Source organism: Hippocampus guttulatus, chromosome 5 (genome assembly GCF_054856545.1).
Source record: "Hippocampus guttulatus isolate MCC_2025c chromosome 5, RoL_Hgut_1.0, whole genome shotgun sequence".
NCBI lineage: Eukaryota > Metazoa > Chordata > Actinopteri > Syngnathiformes > Syngnathidae > Hippocampus > Hippocampus guttulatus.
Genome location: NC_141265.1, coordinates 13,045,690 through 13,073,299, shown reverse-complemented (window position 1 = coordinate 13,073,299; position 27,610 = coordinate 13,045,690). Strand labels below are relative to the sequence as shown.

Sequence of the window (27,610 nt, the reverse complement as noted above, 5' to 3'; positions counted from 1 at the left end):
TCACATGATGCAACTGCTTTGTTGGAAAAAAAAAAGTTGCATTCTACAATACCTGTAGCACCTCATTAGCATACACCCCTCCAACACCCACCTCTCAGGTCAGCCTCCCCTCATGAAAGACCCCCACCATTTGCACTCTATGACACTTTTTGTTTTGACAACAGTCCTGCTGCGCTTTCTTGGCGCGCGCACACACACACACACACGCACAGCTTAAATGTCCACACAATAACAAATCTCACACACACGCAAAACCATGACATATTAAGAGACATTTCTGCATAACTTTTTTTTTTTTTTTGGAGAGAGGTGGAGGGGCACCGAAGGGAGGTCAGGGAGTGTGCATGCCATTGTTTGTGTTCTGTGATTATGCGTGTTGCCACTCGGCAGCTGTTTGCACATTTTTTATCACCATGCTGTGATCAGTGGAGGAGGCTCAGGCCCACTCATGACACTCTGGCATCCATTAAAAAAAACAAAAAACACTTTCTCCTAATGAAATTCAATCAGGGTTGATTAACAACCCAGTCAGCAAAGGCATCTGGCCCGGATTCGGCATGAAGCTGGCACAGCTGGCCTTGAGTCGGCACTGGCCGAATGCATGTGGGCCGAACACGGCCCAGGAGTGGCAAAGGAGGCACTGGCTTGACTCTGGCAAACCAGATGAGGGCCAGTTGTGGAGTGAAGTATTTGGGCCAGAAATCAATTTACAACTTAGTTACAGATTTTTTTTTTCAACACACAGCCTTGTTTTACAATTGCACACCGATGCGGAATTCCATTCAACACATACACACACACACACACACACACACACATGTGCACGCGAGGTTCAATCTGTAGGTTCAATTGGTATTTTTCAATACCAATTACTTGTTAAAGTTTGTACAATCAATGGGATCATGTACAATCAATGCATATATGTGAATGATAAAAGGAAATTGCACATTTGTTGAAGGAAATGTATGGTGCTTCATGAAATGTTTTGTAAAAGATACAAAAAGGCGTTTTTAGCCGAAAAAAACGACCATGTGTAGTAAGGTGTTTTTAGCCGGAAAAAAAACGACCATATATATAGTAAGCCGTTTTTAGCTGAAACCCCCCCCCCCCGACCATGTATAGTAAGGTGTTTTTAGCCGAAAAAAACGACAATGAAGAGTAAGGCATTTTTAGACGAAAAACAACGACCACGTATAGAAAGGCGTTTGTAGCCGAAAAAAATGACCATGTAGAGTAAGGCGTTTTTTTGCCGAAAAAAAAAGGAACATGTATCTAGGAAGGCGTTTTCAGCCGAAAAAAACGACCATGTATATAGTCAGGCGTTTTTAGCCGGAAAAAACGACCATGTGTAGTAAGGCGTTTTTAGCCGAAAAAAACCCGACCATGTAGAGTAAGGTGTTTTTAGCCGAAAAAAACGACCATGTATTTTTTAGACGAAAAAAAACGAGCATGTAACGAAAGGTGTTTTGAGCCGAAAAAAACGACCATGAATAGTAAGGCGTTTTAACTATAAAAAAAAACGACCATGTAGAGTAAGGTGTTTTTAGCCGAAAAAACGACCATGTATTGTAAGGCGTTTGTAAACGAAAAAAACGACCATGTAAAGAAAGGTGTTTTGAGCCGAAAAAAATGACTTACAAAATAGTAAGGCGTTTTAACAAAAAAATAAATGACCATGTATAGGAAGGTGTTTTTAGCCGAAAAAAACGACCATGTATAGTAAGGTGTTTTTAGCCCAAAAAACGACCACACAGTCAGGCGTTTTTGGACGAAAAAAAAGACCATTTCTCGTAAGCCGTTTTTAGCCGAAAAAAATGTATATAGGAAGGCGTTTTTAGATGAAAAAAACCGACCATATGTAGTAAAGGCGTTTTTAGCCGAAAAAAACCCCGACCATGTAAAGTCAGGCGTTTTTAGCCGAAAAAAAGGACCATAAATAGTAAGCCGTTTTTAGCCGAAAAAGACAACCATGTATAGGAAGGCGTTTTTAGCCGAAACCCCCCCCGACCAAGTATAGTAAGGCGTTTTTAGCCGAAAAAAACGACCATGTGTAGTAAGGCGTTTTTAGCCGAAAAAACAACCATGTATAGTAAGGCGTTTTTAGCCGAAAAAAACAACAATGTATAGTAAGGCGTTTTTAGCCGAAAAAGATAACCATGTATAGTAAGGTGTTTTTAGCCGAAAAAAAACGACCATGTATAGTAAGGCGTTTTTCAATGAAAAAAAACAACCATGTATATATAGTAAGGCGTTTTTAGCCGAAAAAGACAACCATGTATAGTAAGGCGTTTTTAGCCGAAAAAGACAACCAAGTATAGTAAGCCGTTTTTAGCCAAAAATCATGACCATGGTCGTTTTTTTGGGTTAAAATGCCTTCCTAAACATGGTCGTTTTTTGGAGCTAAAAACGGCTTACTATACATGGTCGTTATTTTCGGGTTAATATGCCTTACTATACATGGTGGTTTTCTAAAAACGCCTTAGTAAACATGGTCGTTTTTTTTTCGGCTAAAAACGGCTGACTATATATGGTCGTTTTTTTTTTCGGCTAAAAACGCCTTACTATACATGGTCGTTTTTTTCCAAGTTAAAATGCCTTACTATATATACATGGTCATTTTTTTGGGTTAAAACGCCTTACTATACATGGTCATTTTTTTGGCTAAAAACGCCTTACTATATACAAGGTCGTTTTTTTCGGGTTAAAACGCCTTACTATACATGGTCGTTATTTTCGGGTTAATACGCCCTACTATACATGGTCGTTTTTTACGGCTAAAAACGCCTGACTATATATGGTCGTTTTTTTTTTCGGCTAAAAACGCCTGACTATACATTGTCGTTTTTTTCGGCTAAAAACACCTTACTATACATGGTGGTTTTTTTCAGCTAAAAACGCCTTACGATACATGGTCGTTTTCTTCGGCTAAAAATTTTGTCCAAAAATGCCTTACTATACATGGTCGTTTTCTTCGGCTAAAAATTTTGTCCAAAAACGCCTTACTATACATGGTCGTTTTTTTTCGGCTAAAAACGCCTTACTATACATGGTCATTTTTTTCGGCTAAAAACGCCTTACTATACATGGTCATTTTTTTCGGCTAAAAACGCCTTACTATACATGGTCGTTTTTTTTCGGCTAAAAACGCCTTACTAAACATAGTAGTTTTTTTCGGCTAAAAACGGCTGACTATATATGGTCGGGGTTTTTTTCGGCTAAAAACGCCTTACTATACATGGTCATTTTTTTTGTCCAAAAAGGCCTTACGTGGTAATTGTTTTCGGCTAAAAACGCCTTACTATACATGGTCGTTTTTTGGCGGGCTAAAAACGCCTTACTATACATGGTCTTTTTTTTCGTCCAAAAACGCCTTACTATACATGATCCTTTTTTTCGGCTAAAAACGCCTTACTATACATGGTCGTTTTTTTTCGGCTAAAAATTTCGTCCAAAAAGGCCTTACTATACATGGTCGAGGGCGGCCCGGTAGTCCAGTGGTTAGCACGTCGGCTTCACAGTGCAGAGGTACCGGGTTCGATTCCAGCTCCGGCCTCCCTGTGTGGAGTTTGCATGTTCTCCCCGGGCCTGCGTGGGTTTTCTCCGGGTGCTCCGGTTTCCTCCCACATTCCAAAAAACATGCATGTCAGGCTAATTGGACGCTCTAAATTGTCCCTAGGTGTGAGTGTGGGCGTGGATGGTTGTTCGTCTCTGTGTGCCCTGCGATTGGCTGGCAACTGATTCAGGGTGTCCCCCGCCTACTGCCCGGAGATGGCTGGGATAGGCTCCAGCACCCCCCGCGACCCTTGTGAGGATCAAGCGGTTCGGAAAATGGATGGATGGATGGATATACATGGTCGTTTTTTTTTTCGGGTTAATACGCCTTACTATATATACATGGTCGTTTTTTACGGCTAAAAACGCCTGACTATATATGGTGGGGGGGGTTTTCCGGCTAAAAACGCATGACTATACATGGTAGTTTTTTTCGGCTAAAAACGCATTACGATACATGGTCGTTTTTTCGGCTAAAAATTTTGTCAGAAAAAGGCCTTACTATACATGGTCGTTTTTTTCGTCCAAAAAGGCCTTACTGTACATGGTCGTTTTTTTCGGCTAAAAATTTCATCCAAAAACGCCTTACCATACCTGGTCGTTTTTTTTCGGCTAAAAACGCCTTACGATACATGGTCGTTTTTTTCGTCCAAAAACGCCTTACTATACATGGTCTTTTTTTTCGTCCAAAAACGCCTTACTATACATGATCCTTTTGTTCGGCTAAAAACGCCTTACTATACATGGTTGCTTTTTTCGGCTAAAAATTTCGTCCAAAAATGCTTTACTATACATGGTCGTTTTTTTCGTCCAAAAATGCCTTACTAGACATGGTCGTTTTTTTCGTCCAAAAAGGCCTTACTATACATGGTCGTTTTTTTTTTTCGGGTTAATACGCCTTACTATATATACATGGTCGTTTTTTACGGCTAAAAACGCCTGACTATATATGGTGGGGGGGGTTTTCCGGCTAAAAACGCATGACTATACATGGTCGTTTTTTTCGGCTAAAAACGCAGTACGATACATGGTCGTTTTTTTCGGCTAAAAATTTTGTCAGAAAAAGGCCTTACTATACATGGTCGTTTTTTTCGTCCAAAAAGGCCTTACTGTACATAGTCGTTTTTTTCGGCTAAAAACGCCTTACGATACATGGTTGTTTTTTTCGGCTAAAAATTTCGTTCAAAAATGCCTTACTATACATGGTCGTTTTTTTTGTCCAAAAAGGCCTTACTATACATGGTCGTTTTTTTCGGCTAAAATTTTCGTCCAAAAATGCCTTACTATACATGGTCGCTTTTTTCGTCCAAAAAGGCCTTACTATACATGGTCGTTTTTTTCGTCCAAAAAGGCCTTACTATACATGATCCTTTTTTTCGGCTAAAAACGCCTTACTATACATGGTCGTTTTTTTCGTCCAAAAAGGCCTTACGATACAAAAAACGACTTCAATAAGCCTTACTTATCATGTTGGTCAAAGAAAGAAGGGATATGGTTGCAACCTCTGGGGATTGAACACCCAACCATTCGTTTGGGACATGGTTTCTCTAACCCTGAGTCACACCACCACATAACTTCTTGTTTGATTTGTGTTGTCTTCAATCAAGCTGCAAATGGTGGTTAAAGATGTGACCTTGTTGCCAACACTGGGAATCGAACACCCAACCGCTGGATTTGGGACTTCAGCTTTCTACCACTGAGCTAACCCACCACAATGAACCTTTTGGTTGTTTTGTGTTTTTCCTCAAATAAGTTGTATATGGTGGTTAAAGAGTACACATTGTTGCCACAACCAGGGATCAAACACTCAACCTCTGGTGTGGCACTCCATCACTATACCACTTAGCCAAAGCACCACATAGAGCAGAGGAGTTGTGTTTTTTTATTAATCATGGTCGTTTCTTTCGGCTAAACTGACTATACATGGTTGTTTTTTTTCCGGCTAAAAACGCCTAACTATACGTGGTCGTTTCTTTTTCGGCTAAAAACGCCTAACTATACGTGGTCGTTTCTTTTTCGGCTAAAAACGCCTTCCTATACATGGTCGTTTTTTTCGGGTTAAAATGCCTTATTATACATGGTCGTTATTTTCGGGTTAATACGCCTTACTATACATGGTTGGGGTTTTTTGGGCTAAAAACGCCTGACTGTACGTGGTCGTTTTTTTCGGGTAAAAAGGCCTTACTATACATGGTCGTTTTTTTCTTCCAAAAAGGCCTTACTATACATGGGCGTTTTTTTCGGCTAAAACATTTGTCCAAAAACGCCTTACTATACATGGTCGTTTTTTTCGGTTTAAAATTTCGTCTAAAAACGCCTTACTATACATGGTCGTTTTTTTTCGGCTAAAAGCGCCTTCCTATACATGGTCGTTTTTTCGGTTAAAAATGCCTTACTATATATACATGGTCGTTTTTTTCGGCTAAAAATTTCGTCCAAAAACGCCTTACTATGCATGGTCGTTTTTTTCGGGTAAAAAGGCCTTACTATACGTTGTTGTTTTTTTCGGCTAAAAACGCCTTACTATTCTTGGTTGTTTTTTCGGCTAAAATTTTTGTCCAAAAATTCCCTTCAATACATGGTCGTTTTTTTTCGGCTAAAAATTTCGTCTAAAAACACCTTACTATACATGGTCGTTTTTTTTTTTTGGCTAAAAACGCCTTCCTATACATGGACGTTTTTTTTCGGCTAAAAACGCCTTACTATACATGTCTCGTTTTTTTTTCGGCTAAAAACACCTTACTATACATGGTCGTTTTTTTTCGGCTAAAAACGCCTTCCTATACATGGACGGTTTTTTTCGGCTAAAAACGCCTTACTATACATGTCTCGGTTTTTTTTCGGCTAAAAACGCCTTCCTGTACATGGTCATTTTTTTCGTCCAAAAAAGCCTTACTCTACATGGTCGTTTTTTTCGGCTAAAAACGCCTTACTACCATGGTCGTTTTTTTCGGCTAAAAACGCCTTTCTATACCTGGTTGTTTTTTTTGTCTAAAAACGCATTACTAGACAGGGTCGGTGTTTTTTTTTAGCAAAAAACGCCTTATTATACATGGTCGTTTTTTTTGTCCAGAAAGGCCTTACTATACATGGTTGTTTTTTTTGCGGCTAAAAACGCCTTACTATACATGGTCGTTTTTTCGGCTTAAAATTTCGTCCAAAAAAGCCATACTCTACATGGTCGTTTTTTTTTCGGGTAAAAAGGCCTTACTATACGTGGTCGTTTTTTTCGGCTAAAAACGCCCTACTATTCATGGTGGGGTTTTTTCGGCTAAAGATTTTGTCCAAAAATGCATTACTATACATGGTCGTTTTTTTTCCGGCTAAAAACGCCTTACTACACATGGTCGTTTTTTTCGGCTAAAAACGCCTTACTACACATGGTCGTTTTTTTCGGCTAAAAACGCCTTACTACACATGGTCGTTTTTTTCGGCTAAAAACGCCTTTCTATACATGGTCGTTTTTTTCGTCCAAAAACGCCTTACTATACATGATCCTTTTGTTCGGCTAAAAATGCCTTACTATACGTGGTTGGGTTTTTTTTCAGCTAAAAACGCCTTCCTATACATGGTCATTTTTTTGGGCTAAAAACGCCTTACTATACATGGTCGTTTTTTTCGGCTTAAAATTTCGTCCAAAAATGCCTTACTATCCATGGTCGTTTTTGTCGTCCAAAAATGCCTTACTATACATGGTCGTTTTTTTCGGTGAAAATGTTTGTCCAAAAATGCCTTACTATGCATGGTCGTTTTTTTCGGCTAAAAACGCCTTACTATACATGGTCGTTTTTTTCGGCTTAAAATTTCGTCCAAAAACGCCTTACTATACGTGGTCGTTTTTTCCGGGTAAAAAGGCCTTACTATACGTGGTTGTTTTTTTCGGCTAAAAACGCCTTACTCTTCATGGTCGTTTTTTTCGGCTAAAAATTTTGTCCAAAAATGCCTTACTATACATGGTCGTTTTTTTTCGGCTAAAAACGCCTTCCTATACATGGTCGTTTTTTCGTCCAAAAACGCCTTACTATTTATACATGGTCGTTTTTTTTCCGGCTAAAAACGCCTTCCTATACATGGTCGTTTTTTCGTCCAAAAACGCCTTACTATTTATACATGGTCGTTTTTTTTCGGCTAAAAACGCCTTACTATACATGGTCATTTTTTTCGGCTAAAAATATCGTCCAAAAACGCCTTACTATGCATGGTCGTTTTTTCGGCTAAAAACACCTTACTATACATGGTCGTTTTTTCGGCTTAAAATTTCGTCCAAAAACGCCATACTATACATGGTCGTTTTTTTTCGGGTAAAAAGGCCTTACTATACGTGGTGTTTTTTTTTCGGCTAAAAACGCCTTACTATTCATGGTCGGGTTTTTTTTCGGCTAAAAATTTCGTCCAAAAAGGCCTGACTATACATGGTCGTTTTTTTCGGCTAAAAATTTCGTCCAAAAACGCCTTACTATACATGGTCGTTTTTTTCGGCTAAAAACGCCTTACTACACATGGTTGTTTTTTTTCGGCTAAAAACGCCTTTCTATACATGGTCGTTTTTTTCGTCCAAAAACGCCTTACTATACATGATCCTTTTGTTCGGCTAAAAATGCCTTACTATACGTGGTCGGTTTTTTTTTTCAGCTAAAAACGCCTTCCTATACATGGTCATTTTTTTGGGCTAAAAACGCCTTACTATACATGGTCGTTTTTTTCGGCTTAAAATTTCGTCCAAAAATGCCTTACTATCCATGGTCGTTTTTGTCATCCAAAAATGCCTTACTATACATGGTCGTTTTTTTCGGCGAAAATGTTTGTCCAAAAATGCCTTACTATGCATGGTCGTTTTTTTCGGCTAAAAACGCCTTACTATACATGGTCGTTTTTTTCGGCTTAAAATTTCGTCCAAAAACGCCTTACTATACATGGTTGTTTTTTCCGGGTAAAAAGGCCTTACTATACGTGGTTGTTTTTTTCGGCTAAAAACGCCTTACTCTTCATGGTCGTTTTTTTCGGCTAAAAATTTTGTCTAAAAACGCCTTACTATACATGGTCGGGGTTTTTTCGGCTAAAAACGCCTTCCTATACATGGTCTTTTTTTCGTCCAAAAACGCCTTACTATTTATACATGGTCGTTTTTTTTCGGCTAAAAACGCCTTACTATACATGGTCATTTTTTTTCATCCAAAAACGCCTTCCTATACATGGTCCTTTTTTTTTCGTCTAAAAACGCCCTACTACACATGGTTGTTTTTTTTCGTCCAAAAAGGCCTTACTATACATGGTCGGTTTTTTTCGGCTAAAAATATCGTCCAAAAACGCCTTACTATGCATGGTCGTTTTTTCGGCTAAAAACACCTTACTATACATGGTCGTTTTTTCGGCTTAAAATTTCGTCCAAAAACGCCATACTATACATGGTCGTTTTTTTTCGGGTAAAAAGGCCTTACTATATATACGTGGTGGTTTTTTTCGGCTAAAAACGCCTTACTATTCATCGTCGGGTTTTTTTCGGCTAAAAATTTCGTCCAAAAAGGCCTGACTATACATGGTCGTTTTTTTCGGCTAAAATTTTCGTCCAAAAATGCCTTACTATACATGGTCATTTTTTTCGTCCAAAAAGGCCTTACTACACATGGTCGTTTTTTTTCGGCTAAAAACGCCTTACTACACATGGTCGTTTTTTTCGGCTAAAAACGCCTTTCTATACATGGTCGTTTTTTTCGTCCAAAAAAACGCCTTACTATACATGGTCATTTTTTTGGGCTAAAAACGCCTTACTATACATGGTCGTTTTTTTCGGCTAAAAATTTCGTCCAAAAATGCCTTACTATCCATGGTCGTTTTTGTCGTCTAAAAACGCCATTCTATACATGGTCGTTTTTTTTTCCAGCTAAAAACGCCTTACTGTACATGGTCGTTTTTTTTTCGGCTAAAAACACCTTACTGTACATGGTCGTTTTTTTCGGCTCAAAACACCTTACTATTCATGGTGGGGGTTTTCTTCGTCTAAAAACGGCTTACTATACATGGTCGTTTTTTTTCGGCTAAAAACACCTATACATGGTCTGGGGTTTTTTTGTTAAAACGCCTTACTATTCACGGTCGTTTTTTTCGTCTAAAAACGCCATTCTATACATGGTCGTTTTTTTTTTCAGCTAAAAACGCCTTACTGTACATGGTCGTTTTTTTTCGGCTAAAAACACCTTACTGTACATGGTCGTTTTTTTCGGCTCAAAACACCTTACTATTCATGGTCGTTTTTTTTCCCGTCTAAAAACGGCTAACTATACATGGTCGTTTTTTTTTCGGCTAAAAACACCTTCTATACATGGTCGTTTTTTTTTTTGTTAAAACGCCTTACTATTCATGGTCGTTTTTTTTCGTCTAAAAACGCCATTCTATACATGGTCGTTTTTTGGGCTAAAAACGCCTTACTATCAGTGATCTGTTCCTCGAGCCGGTCCTTGGCCTCGAGGACCGGCTCGAGGACCGAAGGGCGGTCCTTGGTCCTCGGCCTTGGCCTCGGAGTCAAGTCGTTGGCCTTGGCCTTGGCCTCGGGTTGCCGGTCCTTGGACACAACACTGCTTCCTATACATGGTCGTTTTTTTCGGCTAAAAACGGCTCATCGTTCACTTCAAAGAGTGAGACTTTGTACCGGCTCGTTCGCAACCGACACATCACTTGTGAAAATGTAGGTGATTGAAGAGTCAGAGGTGCTGCCAAAAAGAACCCTTTCTGCACTGAAATACAATGAAATTAATTTTGATTCCGTTTGCTGCAATACAATCCGGATACTTCATACTTGACCATAAAGTTAATTTAAAACTTAGTACCTCAATTCAAAAACAAAATCTGACGTTGAAAAAAAAATCGTTTTGTATTTGTAAGACTGAATATGAAAATAAACAGAATTTAATTTTCAGTGAGGATCAAATACAGTTTCAACGAAAAAAAAGTCTATCGTTTCAAATTCAGATTGTACAATTCAGATTCAGTTATTCAATATGATTCAGAGTAAAATATACAAATCCATCTCTTATCCGAGCCACTGACCTTCAATTCACGTGATTCAAATTCTATTTAAAAGTTATTCATGTTTAGTTTTTGGTGGCAAATATTCCGCCCCACAGCGTCACACCTAGTTTAGTTTTGGTTGTAAAGTGTCCTAGAGTGTCTTGAAAGACGCGTATAAATGTATTATTATTATTATTATTATTATAAGAAATTTCAGGGGTTATTTTTACTGACCATTCATTGTTCATGACATGTACAAATGTTTGTTTTCCTAACACACTGTCCATTCTTGTTTTCTAACAGTTCTTACAGCCGCTGTGAGACCTAACAGCCTAACATCTTGGGCCTCAGACCAGGAAATTGATGTCACAAACAAAAGACGGCTACATCTGGCTCCTGATCGGGATGGTGACAGGAAGGAGAGCATGAGAAGAAAAGAGGACATGGAGAGCGCAACAATTTGATGGACAGAAAAATACCGTTCAAGAGTAAGCTGCATCCCAATTTGGACTTTGTGTTCACTGTTAAATAAAGAAAAGTGCATTTTTCCAGTGTATGTGGAGTTACATGTGAGGTTCACAAATTATGACAATAAACATATTTTTATAACAGTCGTTTTTTAGACTTTTTTTTTAATGTGGGTCAAATATGGGTCATGAAAGATGTGGCTTAGTTGAGGTTGAATTCAGGCTGATATCAGGAAACTGTTCTGGCCCAGCGTCGGGCCGGAGTAGGGCCAGATATGGTTTTACAATGCGGCTCAGATCTGGGCCGAATGCGGCCCATATCGTGGATGCCAGACGTGGGCCACTGCAGGACCGTCATTCATTGAGGTATGTGGGCCGAGTGTACGTGCCGTGTGTGCCCCAGAGCTGGGCCAGACCGATTTTGCTGACTGGGAAAAGAGCTGTAAATATTTTTTCGAGATAATTTGATTGAACCACAGCACATATTTGACATTCGAACATTTTCTACACACCACAAAACTTAAGTGGGGAAAAAAGGATATACAAGTTTAGATAAGTAATAATGCGGTGGCCCGGTCGGTGACTGGTTAGCGTGTCAACCTCACAGATGCCGAGGTCATGGGTTCGATTCCAGCTCCGGCCTTCCTGTGTGGAGTTTGGATATTCGCCCCCGGCCCGCGTGGGTTTTCTCCGGGTATTCCGGTTTCCTCCCACATTCTGAAAATGTGCGTGGCAGTTTGATGCAACACTTTAGATTGTCCCAAGGTGTGAGTGTGAATGTGGATGTTTGTTCGTCAATGTGTGCCCTGCGATTGGCATGCAACCAGTTCATGGTGTACCTGAAATGGTTGCCCGAAGACAGCAAAAAAAACCCCAAAACAAAACAAAACAAACAACACCATCAACTATCATCTTGTCAGATGGAGCCAAAGCAAAAACAAAGATCACTTTTAGCATACTTGTAGCATAATGGAGTGGTGCCTTGATGGTGATATTGTTTTATTATAACATGCAGTAATGACAACATTAAATATAATTAATAAGAATGACAGTTTTTGTCCCCCTGCATCAATTGTGCTGTTCTTTCTGGTGGGCCCACCTTGGTCACCTGGGGCCAGTATGAGATGGACAGATGGAGATACTGTTCATTGAGACATGTCAACTCCTTTCAGCTCATCAGTACAGCACTAATATTACTAATATTAATTGTTCTTCGATCAAGAATATATGACCGTGAGCACTATTATCATGTCGAGCGAGGTATTGCATCACTTTTTGTGTTTAATCCATTCCTTCAAGGGTTATAGCACTGCAACATAGATGCTAATTAGCATTAGCCTAGATAGATAGCAGACTGAAAATTGTTATATTAACATGCTTTCGCTGTTGAATATGGCGATCACCAATCGTCCCAGTGGTGGTGGCATATGTCCAAGACCCCCCACCCTCTCCCTTCCTGTCTTCCCCTCCAACCACTGCACTTGAGCTTGAATGCTCCAAGCAGCTGCCTCGACTCTGAGCTCCAGACCCAAGGAAGGACGCAAAGGGGGGTCGGGGAGTGAGGAGCGTGGGGAGGCACAGCTTCTAATGAGATGCACGGTGTCAATGGCCACTCTCTCTGAAGAGGACAAGAAGAAAAAAAATGTCCTCTCTCTCTCTCTGTTTTCCGTGCCCCGCATGCTGCCCTCCTCCCCAGCTGGCGAGGGTGCTTTGTGAGGCGCCAGATGATAGCCCAGATGCCCCGGCCTTTCAGCCACATTCACCAGCCTTCTCTCGGGTCAGGGGTCACCACCGGGCATCTCAATGGGTCTCCGTGGCAACTGTGGTAGTGGCGGGCGGCTTGAGGGAGAGTGGCAGAGACTTTTTGTTGTGGCCCCGTTCTCATGGGCGGTCAGCGCCCAATGACTCTCTCATGTCGTTCCGGGACAGTTGCTCCCTTTTATCTGATGGCAAATCATTTTAGGTCATGCTGGTGCAACAAGAGAGGAGGAGGAGGAAAATATGCCTTTTCGAGATCAAACTCACGCAGATCATGTTTCATTCTAATCTTCTCTAGAAATAGTATTGCCTTACCATATTACACTTTGGACAATAAATCAGATTCAGAATCATCTTTATTGGCCAAGTATGTAGAACACACAAGGAATTTGTCTCCGGTATAAAATAAAGTCCTATTTCCATAGAATTATTATAGATTTTTTGGTAACGTGAGAAAAAAAAGTCAGATTTTTTTTTTTTAAGAATAGGTCCTAATTACTAGGTAGTATTACGATCTACAAAGGGGAAACATTTATATATATATATATATATATATACAGTATATATATATATATATATATATAGAGAGAGAGAGAGAGAGAGAGAGAGAGAGAGAGAGGAGAGAGAGAGAGAGAGAGAGAGAGAGAGAGAGAGAGAGAGAGAGACGCGCACACACACACGCATACACACATGGCGATGAGCACTTCTGCCTCACAGTGCAGACGTGCAGGGTTCGATTCCGACTTTCTGTGTGGAGTATGCATGTTCTCCCCATGCCTGCGTGGGTTTTCTCCGGGTACTCCGGTTTTCTCCCACTTCCAAAAATATGCATGGAACACTCGAAATTGTACCTCAGTGTGATAATAAGCGCAAATGGTTCTTCGTCTATGTGTGCCCTGCAATTGTCCGGCAACCAGTTCAGGGTGTCGCCCGCCTACTGCCCGAAGACGGCTGAGATACGCTGCAGCACACCCGCCACCCTTGTATGGATAAGCGGATCTGAAAATGGATGGTAGCAAAAACAAATGGAGGAAGCCCGCTCTTCTACATCGTGGTCACCGACAACAAACAAAAATGAATTCCGCCAGTCATGTGTCGCTGATAGATAGAGTACATCATACACGTCTGCTGCCTTGTTCCTATTTTGGATGTATCCGTCCATCACAGCGTCAGTTGGTCACGCTGTCCAAACAGATCAAAGGTCACATGATAAGAAGAGGGCCAACACAGGGGGCCCATTCAACAGCCTGCACCAATTGTTAGACTACACGTGGGCACCGACACATACAGCACACACACACAGCAAAACTTAAAGAGAAGGAGTTTTTTGGGGGGGGAAGTTGACAAGCCGTCACATGGACGGTTAATGATTTGATACACTTAAGTGGGTTAAGGGTGCCCCCTCACTGTGAGGCAGTCAAATCATCTCATGTACTGTTGTCTCGGAACGAGGCCTCTGCACGTCATGCATGCTCCTTACATGTGTGTTGAAATTCAGTGTGTGTGTCCTCCTGCAAACAGAGGAGGTCACACTTGTGCAATAAAACCGCACATTTTCAAGTGGCCTTTTATTGTAGGCGGCCAAGGGCACACCTGCGCAAGATATGTGTTGCACCGCGTGGGAAAAATGCATGACCACCCCTTCACATAACTGGTTTTCCTACCACTCCTTGGAATCCCCGAAACAGTAAATCTAAGGCACAGCTGTGCAATAATTATGCTGTCTAATCAGGATCTTGACCTGTGAGGGGGAGATCTTACCTTGGCAAAGCAGAAGTGTTCACTCAGACTCAGACAAATTTGTGAACAAAATTTAAGGGGAGTTTTTAACGAACATAAAAAAAAAAGTCTTTGATCTTTAAGATCAGCTTCAGAAAAATGGGAAGCAAAACATCATTGCTGTGTTTATACTTTTGTCGAGTATCATTTTCATTTCGAGCTTAACCAGTCACATAGGTTGGCACTGGAGACGTTCAATACCATTTTTTTCAGGCCAATAACAATATACATGTTTACTCTTTGAGTGCTAAGGATACCTCTAATACTTTTGATACACAGTATAAAATTTCATATAAACTCAGTGACCAAAAAAGGGGGAAGACCTTTCTTTCTGTCGCAGATGATGATTTGCTAAGGTGTCAAACTATCACAGTATCGCACCTACTACTGCCAAGGAGGACATACTCGATATCAGATTTATATATATTTTTGCCTTAAGTATCAGTGGTTGCTATCGGCAGCCTCCACTGACAATCAATATCTTAAAATAAAGCCAGTATCAACCCAATACTGAAAATACTCGCCCTTCCCTAGTTGGTACCATGAATACAAATATACAAAGATAATAATCATAATAATATTAATAATGCAATTTCATTATGGGGTTGCCTGTTTTTATATAGGTCAACCAGAAAACTAAGAGACTAATGTTTAGTTTTGGGCTGGAAAAAAAAAGTCCTCCTTGCTTATAAATCTCAGCCGTGGAAAGCGAGCTATATTGGAGGAGAATGACCGCACACATACATAAACGCTACCATTGAGGCCACAATTGGTCATTAGCTGCAGCATTTCATCAATGGGCCTGACTGTCTGCTTGCAGCCTTTGGACAAATGGTCTTTTCTCCAGCAACACTTTGATGGCTGCGCAAGCTCATTGCACAGTTCATTATTGGCTGGCACATGGTCGCCATGCTGCTCTGTGAGCCAACAAGCGTGAACGTGTCACAAGGCTTGATGATGGTCGCTCTGTTTTGCGCAGATCACAATGCGCTGCGTTCAACTTGAGTTGCACAGTTGTGGCATTACCGCAGTGGACATACAATATAAAGTGCTTTCCTTTTCAATATGGTGTGCAGTACTGTGAGAGTGGTAACCACAGAGGTCATCAACATGGCGCTCATGGGCACCATCTTGCCCCCAAAAAGCACATGAATAGCCCGTGGGCCAGTTCTGAAAATAACTCAGCAGTGATGGGACAAGTTATAGAAAACAAAGTGTTGCATATTGATATTTTTCTGTTTCTTACTTTGTTGAATCTTTGTTATTGTGAGAAATATTAATACATACTTAAATTAAAGTTTTGTTTTTCTTTCAGAAGTGTTTATAAAACTGGTAGCCTTCAAATTAATCTATGCCCCAAGTTTCAAAAAGGTTGGTGACTCCTGTGTTATTGCCGTGGTACTTATTTTTGTTGTTGTTGTTGAAATAACGATGGTTGTTTTGTGGTATTTTGACAATATTTTATTACAAGTTGATACTTATTTCTTGTTTTTGTATGGGCCTTCATATTGCGAAGCAGCTTTGGCTTTGCTAATAATTATTCTTATTCAAATAAGAAAAATCTATAAACATCAAAACAAATATTTTATATCTAAATAATACTGATACAAACATTACCATAAAAATAGGGGGGGGGGGGGAACGGCTTACTGTATACATTAAAATAAACTAAAGAATAGAATGACCCATTATCATTTTATGATAACTTATCACTCACTCTCGAGTTGGAAAAAAGCCCCGAATAGCTATTGGCAATGTGGCATCAATGAAATTAATTTGTGTATTTTTATTTTGTCACAGAACTTGCAAATAAACGATAAGGTTTTATAGAATGGGAAAAAAATCCGTCCAGTTTTGCACATGCACTTTGAATATTGAGTAGGGAGCGTACAGATGGCACGCGCACGCGCACCCCGTGAAGTTAGCGAAACTGCAGGGATCAGATGAACATCAAGCAGGACTGACACTCAGTGATGTGCTGTCATAAAAAATACATCAAGGTCGACATCTACAGTATATACATGCGATGAAATATTAATCCAATGTGAAACGGTCAAACAGGCATCAGCACTTTTTTTTTCTCGAATTTCATCTTTCGTGACGAAAATGCAGCCCTTGTCATGTGAACGCTCAACTTCATATCACGGTGCTACATTGACACCAATGTCATTTTTTGGTTTGTTTTTTCCATGACGAATATAATTTTTGCACAAAGCATTGGGCACCAATACTATTAAAGTATGACTTTTTTTTAACACAAAAATACAGCTCCAAATTTAACTGAAACCAACCCCAATGCTCTAATAGTACATTACTTTTATTAGTTTAACAAGCATAATGCTTTTTCAGCAACTGTTCGTCCGGCAATGCTAACCTCTTCTATATTTCAATTTATTTGATGATTTTTTTGAAAAACATTGTTTAATTAAAAATCTATGATACCGGAGTCATAAGGACTATTTTACTCAAGTGTGGTTCAAATTTATGTTGAAAACAGTTCTGAGAACGTTCATGCTTTAAATTCTTTAAATGATCGCTTGATTGTTTAAAAAAAACGTTTTACGTAGCATTTGTCATCCTTAAAAAATGTCAACTCTGTGTTTCGTCTACTCAAAACACACAACGGTCAGTGTTTGGGTGGCACGAATGTTGTGATGTGCCGCCCTCTAGTGGACATATTAGAAACAGCCTAATGACGATTTGGATCCCGTTTTGCTTAAATTAAGAGTAGAAAAAAATAATTGTCCAAATGCAGGTCATAGGTGAGTTGGAGTTTATACCGGTTGGCTTTTTGCCAACCAATTGCAGGGCACATTCAGACAAACAGCCATTTATTCACATTAACACCTATTGACAACTTCGACTCTTCATTGTCGTTTTCCATGAACCTAACATGCATTTTTGGAGGAATGTGGAAAGAAGTCAGAGTACCCGACGACAACCTATGCAAGCAGAGGCCACAGCCAAGATTTGAACCCCCGATTTTTTTTTTCATCAAATGTTTTTGAGAAGCAGCATAGTCCTCAGTCACAGATCTTTATATAACCTGGTAATCCTTGCTCTAATGATTGAAGTGATATTTTTATTTGAGAACAAACAGATACCTGTTTCAATGCCTAAGCATTTCTTTAAATCAATATAATCTTTATTTGATTTGACATCTTGTGAATTCTGATTCAAAAGGCATAAATATATAGAAAAAGGAGATAGAGAATGGGTCACTGCTAAAAATGTACAAAGAGAGGCAGACTGTTTACAATGAGTGACGTTACGACTAACATGAGGTGCACGGCAGGTGTGACTCATCTGAAAAACATTCACCAAAAAGCTTCACGGCATGTGGACCCGTACAGAATTTTTTTCATGCAACAACATTCAGACCGTCACCTTCATCCAAACAATTGCAACCCTTCCCTTTTGGATGGTACATACCGTACAATTTAGTGCAACATCATCAAGAGTGACGATCCTCTGATTGGTCCGTGAAAAAGACGAGCGCGACGATACCGGCGATTACAAGAGGCCAGAACAGGCCACGTTTCTCTGCTACTGAACCGTCACAATTTCTTCAACAATCGTTTCAAACCGGCACCACATTTTGAGCAAACGTGCAAACTAACATCAGATTTAAGTGCACACAAGTCAAGATGCAACGAGTGCAATGGTACATTAATTTGTCGCTAACACACAGCTCTGAAGGGAAATAAATTACTTCATTAATGGAAATAAAATCACAAGACGATATCGGACGAGGCGAGGTATGAAGGAGCCACGGCAATCAAGGTAGAACATTATTCAAGGCACGCACATCCACACGCATGCCATCCATTGGTGCACATGCTCAGGCACAAGCGTTTAGTAGGGGATCTGATTTTGGTAATACTGGATCATGTCATAGGTTCGACTCCTGCGGAACAGGAACAAAAGAGAATCGGCGTGTCACTTCTATTTGACTTGATAGAAGCAGAACGCGAAGGGAGCTGGGCGGTCGAGGTACCAACCTGCTGCTCAGGAAGCAGTTTTGGATGACTTTAATAATGAAGGCGGCTGCTTCTTTTTCACTTAAACCGGGGTTGAAACGCTGCCTGCAACCATAAACACCAGAAAACAAAGTTTCAGTGCAGTACTCCCCCCACTATTCACAGGGACAAGTATTGAGCCATGGTATGAATCGCGAAAAACAGAGTAATTCACCTCGGTGTCCTTTTTGATAATAACCTCTCTTTCGACCAACACATCACCCAAATCACCAAAACTGCTTTCTTCCACCTCAAAAACATTTCTCGTCTCCGCCCTTCACTTTCTTTCAACGCTGCTCAAACCCTCATCCACGCCTTCATCACCTCCCGCCTTGACTACTGCAATAGCATTCTCTACGGTACAACCTCCAAACTCCTCAATAAACTACAGTACATCCAGAATGCCACCGCCCGCCTACTCACCCACACCCGCACTGGTGATCACATCACCCCCGTCCTTAAAAACCTCCACTGGCTCCCCGTTCCCCAGCGTATTCAATTTAAACTGCTCCTACTCACCTATAAAGCCCTTCACAATCAGCCCCCCTCCTATCTTTCCGACCGTCTTTACCAATACACTCTTTCCCGCAATCTCCGCTCCTCAAACACAAACCTCCTCGCCATCCCCGTGACCAAGCTCAAAACCTGGGGGGACCGAGCCTTCTCTGTCGCCGCCCCCACCCTCTGGAACGCTTTACCACAACACATCCGCAACTGTACTGACCTCCAATCCTTCAAATCATCCCTTAAAACTCATCTGTTCCGCAATGCTTTTAATACCTTTTAATCTCTTTTACCCATTTTACTTTTTGTTCATATAAATGTGCTTTTGTAAATTATGTATACTTGTTTTAAGTGCACATTTTTATCCTGTGTTTTAAGCTCTTGTAAAGTGTCTTTGAGTGTGATGAAAAGCGCTTTCAAATAAAATGTATTATTATTATTATTATTAATTGAGTGCCCCCCCCCCGCCCCCACAATGATTCAAATGACCTTAATTAAAAGTTTAAACCATAACCACATCTGTGAAATGGTTTGTCATTTTAAACTCATGGTACAACATTACTCTTCAAAAAAATATGGCATAGTGGCATGTGAGTACCTTGGCCACCGGCAGGCACAGTACAAAAATACGACACACAGATTGGAAGATGAAACACAGAAGTCTGTCGCAACAAAGTTCTAGTTAATTTTAGTCATTTTTCAAAGAGGATAAAGTGTATATGCCAGTGAAGATTGTAACAGTTTATAGTCTTTGTGCATTTAAGATTTATAAGTACCGCAATATCGATGCTAGTTTCATAGCTTGTCACCTGCTTGTCAATTGTGTGTTAGCATTAAGCTAGGTGACTTTTGTAAGGCAAAGTTAAGAGTAGGAGATTAGGTTCACTACAAAAATGTCGAAAAAATAACTTGGCTTCTTTTTTTTTGGAAGAAGAAATGTTCACGTTTTCACAAACTGCTGCCTGTTGTGAAGTTTGCTGTCACCATCTGGCGCTCATATCAAAAAAAGATTCTTTTGCAAAATGTGAGCCCTTAGAATAAATGGAACTGTGTTCTGTGCTCACATAAAAAATAAAAACACAATGGCCACTCACTTGAGCAACTTGATGGTTTGCCCTCTGAAGCAGGGGAGCCCCGTGTCCAACATGAGGTTCACCAAGGAGACCACGCCGTCCATGTAGGGTCTACATTCACCAGTCTGTCAGTGCTATCATGTTGTAACAGGAAGTAGTTTTGGCATGGTATCACCCACCTGACTGCAAGGTAACCTCTCACGCACATCTCCATGAACCACTTAAAGGGCGTGGCCTCCATCTTGCCGCCCATGATCATCACCATCTCGTCCGTCAGCTTGATGTCAGGCTCCCAGCCCAGGTTGCCGCCGGGGGAGCTTTCGAACATGAAGCCGAAATCTGACAATCAAAACGCGCTCAGTTAAACTGCGGCAATCTTGCCTTGGGGGGAAAGTGAGACAATGCCCCAAGAGATTCAGCGGATGGCGCTATTGTGGAAAAAAAGGTGTCATCTTTGATGATCCACTTGCAAAATAAATGGGTATAAATCAGCTTGTTTGATTGCCGTTTTTTGTCAAAATAATTTCCTGCGACACAACAAAAATCTTGTCTAAAGACAGAGCGGGTGTCTTTCACTGGACCACTGGGCCGCCTGCATTTATTTATTTAACTATCATTTATTTTTATGTTTTCTTACTGCTTTAACTCCGGAACTAGCCCATCGGAATCATATTCAGAAATCTTCACTGTCCTCGTCGTTCATATCCTGAGTGTGTCCAAGAGTCTTCTAGTTCGCAAAATTAGGGATCGGCAAAATTAGTCTGAGGGGAGTTTGCACTGCATGTGTTGTTGCAGGTGGTATCTTTTTGTGGGTCATTTTATAAGATGAGTTGGAAATGGTCTAAAAGTGATCAGCGTTTGTGGTATTATTACACGATTGTGATTTGGGGACCAAATAACGATAACCCAGACCACTGCAAACACAGCAAGAAAGATACCGATATGGATGAGATGTCCCTGGCTGTCCAGCATGATGTTGCCGTTGTGCCGGTCTTTAATCTGCAGCAGGAAGAGCAGCAGGCTGTAAGCCGCCATGCTGCGAATGAAGTTGTACCGAGCCTGTGAGGAGAAACAAGAAGTAGCGAGTCTCATATGCGTGGCACTGGGGACCGGGCTGCCCGTTGGCTACAAATGTTACCTTCTGGAATGCCAGCGTGGATTCATCGCCATACTGGTTACGGAAATAGTCATACATGCCGAAGTCCGTCTGGCGGCCGAGCTGATCCCGGGACTTGCAGTCTGGAATGCACTCGATCACGCCGCACTGTCATCCAAAAAAGAGGGTTTATACGAGGACCGGAAAGTTGATTCGTCATCATTTTTCAGCACGTCTTACTCCTGGAGCTGTGGCCACCACCCTATAAGGGAACACGTAGAGGTCCAAGCCCACCAGCTGGAAGATGTTCTTGAACAGGCTGATGATTTGAAGCGCAAGCATGTCCTAAACACAAAAGCAAGACTTGAAAAACAAAAAAATATGAGCTCACGTGGCGGGAACATTCCATTCGAGTCAGTGGAAGGTCATTACTTGTCGGCAGTCGTCGCCCACTTTAAAGATGGCCGCCTGCCAGCAGATCCTCTTGACCTCCTCTTCGGTTTTCTCCTCATCCGCAGAGTCAGAGCAACACCGCAAACCTGGCCACGGTGTGATACATATTTGTATTCGAGAGCGAGGCGTAGTCCGAAGTGCAGTAAAAATGTGTACGGAAAACCCTTTTACACCAGACATACAGTGTACTGTCAAACAATAACATGAAAAACAGGAAGTGTGGCGGTGCCAGATTGTATATTGAAAATGCTGAGAGAACGGTCTTAAACAGCAGTCCCCAACATTTCTTGCCGGTTCAATGTCAGACAATATTTTCAGGGACGGGCCTTTGAGGTGTGACGGATAAATAATATGATATGACCTGCATGGAAACTGTGGTATTTTCTAAATATAACAAACACTAATCATGACACGAGGAAGGTCTTATCTGGCCACAACACTCTCTGGTCGCTATGGTAATGCTTAAACGTGCCTTCAAATTACGATACACCGCAAATAAAAAGTGCATGAAAAATATGGGCTTGGTGCTTGGGAATCTCCCGTTGATATAAATCCGTATTTTAGGTTGGACTCCTGATACTTTAAATGTAGCCTTCTTTTTCTTGAAAGTCGTAGGCTCCTCTTCTGTCTCCTGGCTGGGCCTTTCCCCTCCCCCCAAAAACTTTCCAAGACCTTTGTTTTTAACTCATTTTCCTAGCTCCTGGCTTTCATTTTAGCGGTAACCTATCAAGTGACCAAGAAGCACGCCTTGACCTGCCTCAAGAGTGACACACTGTCGACGGATGTAACAGAGAATACGGTCATTTTTCAAAATAAAACATCTTTCAGATTCCAAAATAAATACAACGGTTATTTTTATTTAAAAAATGATTTATTCTTTCTGTGCGGTTTCGGTCCGCAGCCCATGAGTTGGTCTAAGACACAAAAGGCCATGACTCACTCACACTTATGCAGGAGTTGCTGCAGCCACAGCATCCTGCCTGGTAAAGCCATATACCGACATAAAGACACGACAATCAGTACAAATATACTTAATATGTTTCAAAACTGTGTTTAACAGGCTTACATGTGTTTCAAGCATGTCGGTGGGGTTCGGTCAAAAAAAAAAAAGTATCTGGTTTATCGCAGATTTTCACCAATTGCAACTTAATCCTTGTGATAAACGGGGGTTCAATCAAATCAGAACTCAATTTATGCAACTACAGAAATACATGCTTTCTGTGACTGTCGTGCAACCACGGGACCTATGAGATGTTTGTATAAAAATTCCCCATGGACGACGCAAGACACCGCAAACATTAGTGACCATACCTTCTTTTTCCAGCTCGCTGACTCCACACCTCTTTACTTTGAATTTGGCCAGGTAAGGAGCTTTGGCAGCGCTGGACACATTTTAGACGAGGTTCAGCGTTACGTTTTACACGGGTCGGCTTGGTAATCGAATGTTCAGTGCAAACGTGGAGCCCACCTTTGCATCGGGGTCCCCGATTTGTAGTCTATATCTAACACGATGGCCTCCGGGTTACTGGGTAGATAGCAGCCAGGCTGGACTTTGATTTGAGATAGTGCTTCCAGGCAGGCCTTTTTCCGTTCCTCCCCTTTGGGAAAAGGTCTAATTGAGACAAACACAAACAAAACGATGTGAGCATGCATGCATGGGTATCTCACGGAAAGATTTCACGCCACGGGTGACAGCTCGGCTCTGTTGTTGTTCACAAGGGAAGCGCGTTCACCTCTGGATATTTGTCATTATTGTCTTAATGAGAACTGAGGGGTTTCGGTGTCCCGCAGCGGGGCACGACAGAGGAAAAATAATTAGCTTCAGTGAGTCGCTTGCGGATCGCCGTGTAATCAGAGCGGGACCTTAAAGCATACAACACTTCGGAAATGATTGCTCGAGGTGTTTCGGGAAGGGAGCTCGGGTAGCTCAAGGCACGACGCGAGCAAAACAACGGAACACACGGGAAAAGTCCACATAGTAAACAGAGCAATTACCAAGAGGGTACAGTTTGTTGGTGATGCGAGTCAATTCCTTGGTTACGTTTAAGTTTATTGAAGTCTTAAATGCATATCTTAACTTCTGACTACATTTCCGTTATGGACCAAAGGTCATGTGAACAGTCCAATAAAGTGCAAATCTTAAAAAAAAAAAAAAAAGCATAAAACTAAAATAAAAACCAATATATTTATTTCCTGCAGCCTGGAATTCCCTTCTAAGTAATGCCCTCCAAATTTGCTTCGCATACTTCAAGAATTAGCTGACTAAATGAACGGACACCATTAAAAACATGCTATAGTGAGTGGTGCACATAGGTGGTGCACGGGTGCGCATGCACAATGAAAATATTAAACACGCATCAGAATTGTTTACTGATTGTGCTGTCCCGTACATTTATTTCTCTACTCGACGCTTTTTACCTATCTGTGCTGACACCATTGCAAGGCTCTAACAAATGTTTAAAATAAGACACAAACGTAACTGATCATTGCTATGGCCATCTCTAATTTTTCTATGACGCAAATGTGTCTATCTGCTCTAGAATGCACTCATTCCATATTCACACACAACTTCTTTATGTGTTTGTACTTGATAGTTGCCGACACGTTGGTGATCTTGTTGAAAAAGTCAAACTCTCGCTGGTAGAAGTCTTTGGCTGGACCAGACAAGCTGCCTGTGATCTCTTCCACCATTTGCTCCAACAGCTCGCCAATATCGGCTGCAGTGAGGACCAGAGAATAATTTTTTTTTCTTGTGCATGTTTTGTTGTGAGATGAGAGTTATCTTACGGTCTTTCTGGTGAGCCTCTTCATCCAGGTAGATGTTGGTCTTCATGTTCCAGATGAATTGATGGGCGAGGAGCTGCGACTTCTGAGCGGCCCACAGGATGTATTCCCTCACGTAACCCATCTAGACCGGAGATACCAAGACTGGGTTGCAGTGAAAAGCAAGCGCTAGTGACGAGAAGTCCTTTTCAATCTTGCCGCCGGTTTGAAAACCGCAAACTTTAAGGTTTAAGGTTAAATTGTTAACAAGTAGAAAAAAATGGTCAGTTAGCTTTAGCGGTCAAATTCCTAGATTATGGAGAATATTGACCAGGTGAAGTGTGCCATCACGATTCTAGTGGGGGGACAGTTCAATGAATACCACAGTGACTTAAATAATAATAATAATAATAATACATTTTATTTATAAGCGCCTTTCAAGACACCCAAGGACACTTTACAATAACAAAAAACACAAAACAATACGGGTTGAGCAGTATTGTAAATGGTGAAAATAAACTCCTTTATCTGCTCCTTTATCCAAATCTTCAAATATGTGAAGTGGATTCTTCTTTTGGCAGTGCAACATAACTCCACAGAGTGATGGATTTTTACTTTTTTCCCCCCTGCATAATCCTTCAAACTATTCCTGTCCTATTTACTCTGTTACTATGCCAAAGTGATTGTTGCGAAAATAAGCAATCAAACAACATAACGAGTATCTGTTTCTATTTGGATATAACAACTCCTATTCACCTTGTCGTAGCGAAGCGCTTGGACAATCTGAGGTATGTAAAACAAGATGGCGTCCTAGAAAAAGCATTCAAAATATGTTAGAAGTTCAAACCAGCCCTTGAAAATACAAACGCAACAGGTGACGTGTAAGCGTACGGGAGGAAAAGAGCGGAGCACTTTGACCCCGTATTGTGCTGTGAGCGGGTGAGGAGGATACATGGAGGAGAAATAAGACAGTCCCGTTGGCGGATCTGCGGGCGCCCAGCACAGGATGTGACTCAGCTCCGGAGAGTCGGCGTCGATTGTGTGCCACGTCACGAGGAACTGTGGAGAAACAGACATTTGGATTCATAGTTTGACGTTAAAAACGTCGCTAAAATGGCTGGAATGAACTAGAGAAGTCGAACGCACAAAATAAGCCACTCTTGGGTGACCTATGAATTGATCAATTGGGGGTTGATTAATGGCTGCAAATTTGTGGGACTACTTTGGGCAAGGGCCTTTCCTGCTCCGCTGTCTGTTCCTGCATGACTGTGCCGCAGTGCACCAAGCAAGGTCCATTCAGACATGCTTGGGCGAATAACTTGCGCAGAAGGCTGACATGCAGCCTGGCATCCAGAGCTCACCTTGACTGCTTCAGGGACATCGCACACAGCGGCTGGATCCAGACGCACTAGGCGAGTCACCTCGGACACGATCGCTTCAGTGTGTTTAAACCTCAGAAAGAAAGAAAGACAGAAAATCATAAAGGGGACACTGCATCAGACAGGCATGTAATTGTTTTTTTATTTATACGGTAAAAATATGTGGAAAGCCGACTGGCATGCAAGGCCTTCACATACCTGGCGGGCAGCTGCAGCGCCAAGTAAGGTGCAATGCTCCATGCCAGATTTACGTTGTCCTTCCACTGTTTCTCTGTCAAGCTTATGTATTTAGACCTCCAGTTGGCAATGCTGGTCTCCACTGACTGCTCTGTGGCGATGGCGAGTTCTTGAGTTGACAAAGGGTTGTACCATGTCGTTAGTCGCTCAATCTCGCTGGCCTACGATACAGGAAAGCCACATGGACAAAAAAAAAACAACCCCAAAAACAATTAGCAGCTTAGCACGTGAGTTTTTATTTGTGAATATAGACAGTGTGATGAAATACAAATACCAGTAAAGCCAGTAAAAGGGTACGACGTTTCATGTAGTACTTGTGTAGTTGAGAGCCTCTGTTGCTTTTTTTGGAGAGGCCTTAAAAATTCCAGGTGAAACTTGTCATCAATCTGTCATGTTTTTTTTTTTTTTTACAAGCAGAGGCAGTATGTGACTTTCACCTGATTTCTTGGATATGGTGGACATCCCAGAGGACAGAGGGTAGGTGTTAATCCATCCCTGAGCCACCTGCTGCCTCTGACCCATCGCCACATCCAGGTTACTGCGGCTGTCCGTCACCGCCATCACTGTTAAGCTGTTCACCGACATGTCTTGTGGATCTAAACAAGGTCAAATAATTGCATTTAGCATCTTAGTGCATCACAGACCACGGAGGAAAGAACATCTTCTTGCCACAATATTAGATACAGCTGCAGAATCCAGAGCTATGGTTAAAAAATAAATCCCGAAAATAATATTAATCATTTGATTGACCTCAATGTATTTTGCAGGAGTACTTAATATTTTGGCCTGTCAGTGTACAGTTGCCTGTATTTAAAAGTGCTGAACCTGGGGGCACCAGCTGGTTGGCAGCCAGATACTTTTTGTCTGACTGCAGGCAAGCGTAAAACTTGATCATGATGCTGATGTCTTCTCTCAACCTCTGATCAGCTTGAGTAGGAAATTTGGGATTGACGCTAAAAGAGTCAGGGGGAAAAAAAATGAATACAGTGTCAAGTTTTCCTTCCTCGCCCGCAACGCTCCTCTTTTCTACCTGAAGTAGTCAAAAGCCGTGGAATAGATCTTCTCCCGCAGTACATTTTTGATGGTGGCGTTTGTCACCACGTCGGCATGCAAAAGAGTTAAACCCAGAGTAAGCAGTCTACATAAGAAAGCACAAAGAGCAAAATGGTGTTGAACACGGTGTTTCAGAGATGATAACCATCTTTCTGGGTCAGACAAGCAAACCTAAATCTTGGCCCGATGGCGCCAACGTGGGTGTTCAAATTACTTTTGGCTCCTCCCACGCTTAGAGACAGCGACCTCTGCAGGATAGTGGTGAAAATCTCCACCTGGTCCGAGCTGCTGTATTTGGCTATTTCGAATCTCTGCACCAGAAACTACAAGAAGATAAATACAGATGAAAGAAAACCGCCACCTTATATGATAATTATTATTTTTTATAATCGCACACATGCATCTCTTTTCTATAGCATTTGTCATCATTAGGGTGGTGAGTGCGCTTGAGCCTATTCCACTCAGCAAGGAT

General features: G+C 41.3%; 1 protein-coding gene across 4 annotated transcripts in view; it reads right to left on the bottom strand.

The window, feature by feature from the left end:
• Positions 1-17,317: 17,317 nt before the first annotated feature.
• The window catches only part of pi4kab (phosphatidylinositol 4-kinase, catalytic, alpha b), a 28,435-nt gene continuing 18,142 nt past the window's right edge, over positions 17,318-27,610 (bottom strand). For all 4 annotated transcript variants that reach the window (XM_086110373.1, XM_086110374.1, XM_086110376.1 and 1 more), the window contains 21 exons: positions 27,310-27,461; positions 27,116-27,223; positions 26,911-27,038; positions 26,523-26,681; positions 26,360-26,439; positions 26,047-26,246; positions 25,831-25,921; positions 25,361-25,528; positions 25,226-25,279; positions 24,494-24,614; positions 24,294-24,423; positions 23,175-23,318; positions 23,018-23,088; positions 21,686-21,792; positions 21,494-21,598; positions 21,296-21,421; positions 21,096-21,216; positions 20,337-20,496; positions 20,179-20,268; positions 18,563-18,646; positions 17,318-18,468 (listed from right to left, as the gene is read on the bottom strand). In XM_086110373.1, coding sequence (XP_085966499.1) covers positions 18,417-18,468; positions 18,563-18,646; positions 20,179-20,268; positions 20,337-20,496; positions 21,096-21,216; positions 21,296-21,421; positions 21,494-21,598; positions 21,686-21,792; positions 23,018-23,088; positions 23,175-23,318; positions 24,294-24,423; positions 24,494-24,614; positions 25,226-25,279; positions 25,361-25,528; positions 25,831-25,921; positions 26,047-26,246; positions 26,360-26,439; positions 26,523-26,681; positions 26,911-27,038; positions 27,116-27,223; positions 27,310-27,461 — 2,451 coding nt within the window. In that variant the 3' untranslated portion in view covers positions 17,318-18,416. The remainder of the gene's footprint in view (positions 18,469-18,562; positions 18,647-20,178; positions 20,269-20,336; positions 20,497-21,095; positions 21,217-21,295; positions 21,422-21,493; positions 21,599-21,685; positions 21,793-23,017; positions 23,089-23,174; positions 23,319-24,293; positions 24,424-24,493; positions 24,615-25,225; positions 25,280-25,360; positions 25,529-25,830; positions 25,922-26,046; positions 26,247-26,359; positions 26,440-26,522; positions 26,682-26,910; positions 27,039-27,115; positions 27,224-27,309; positions 27,462-27,610) is intronic.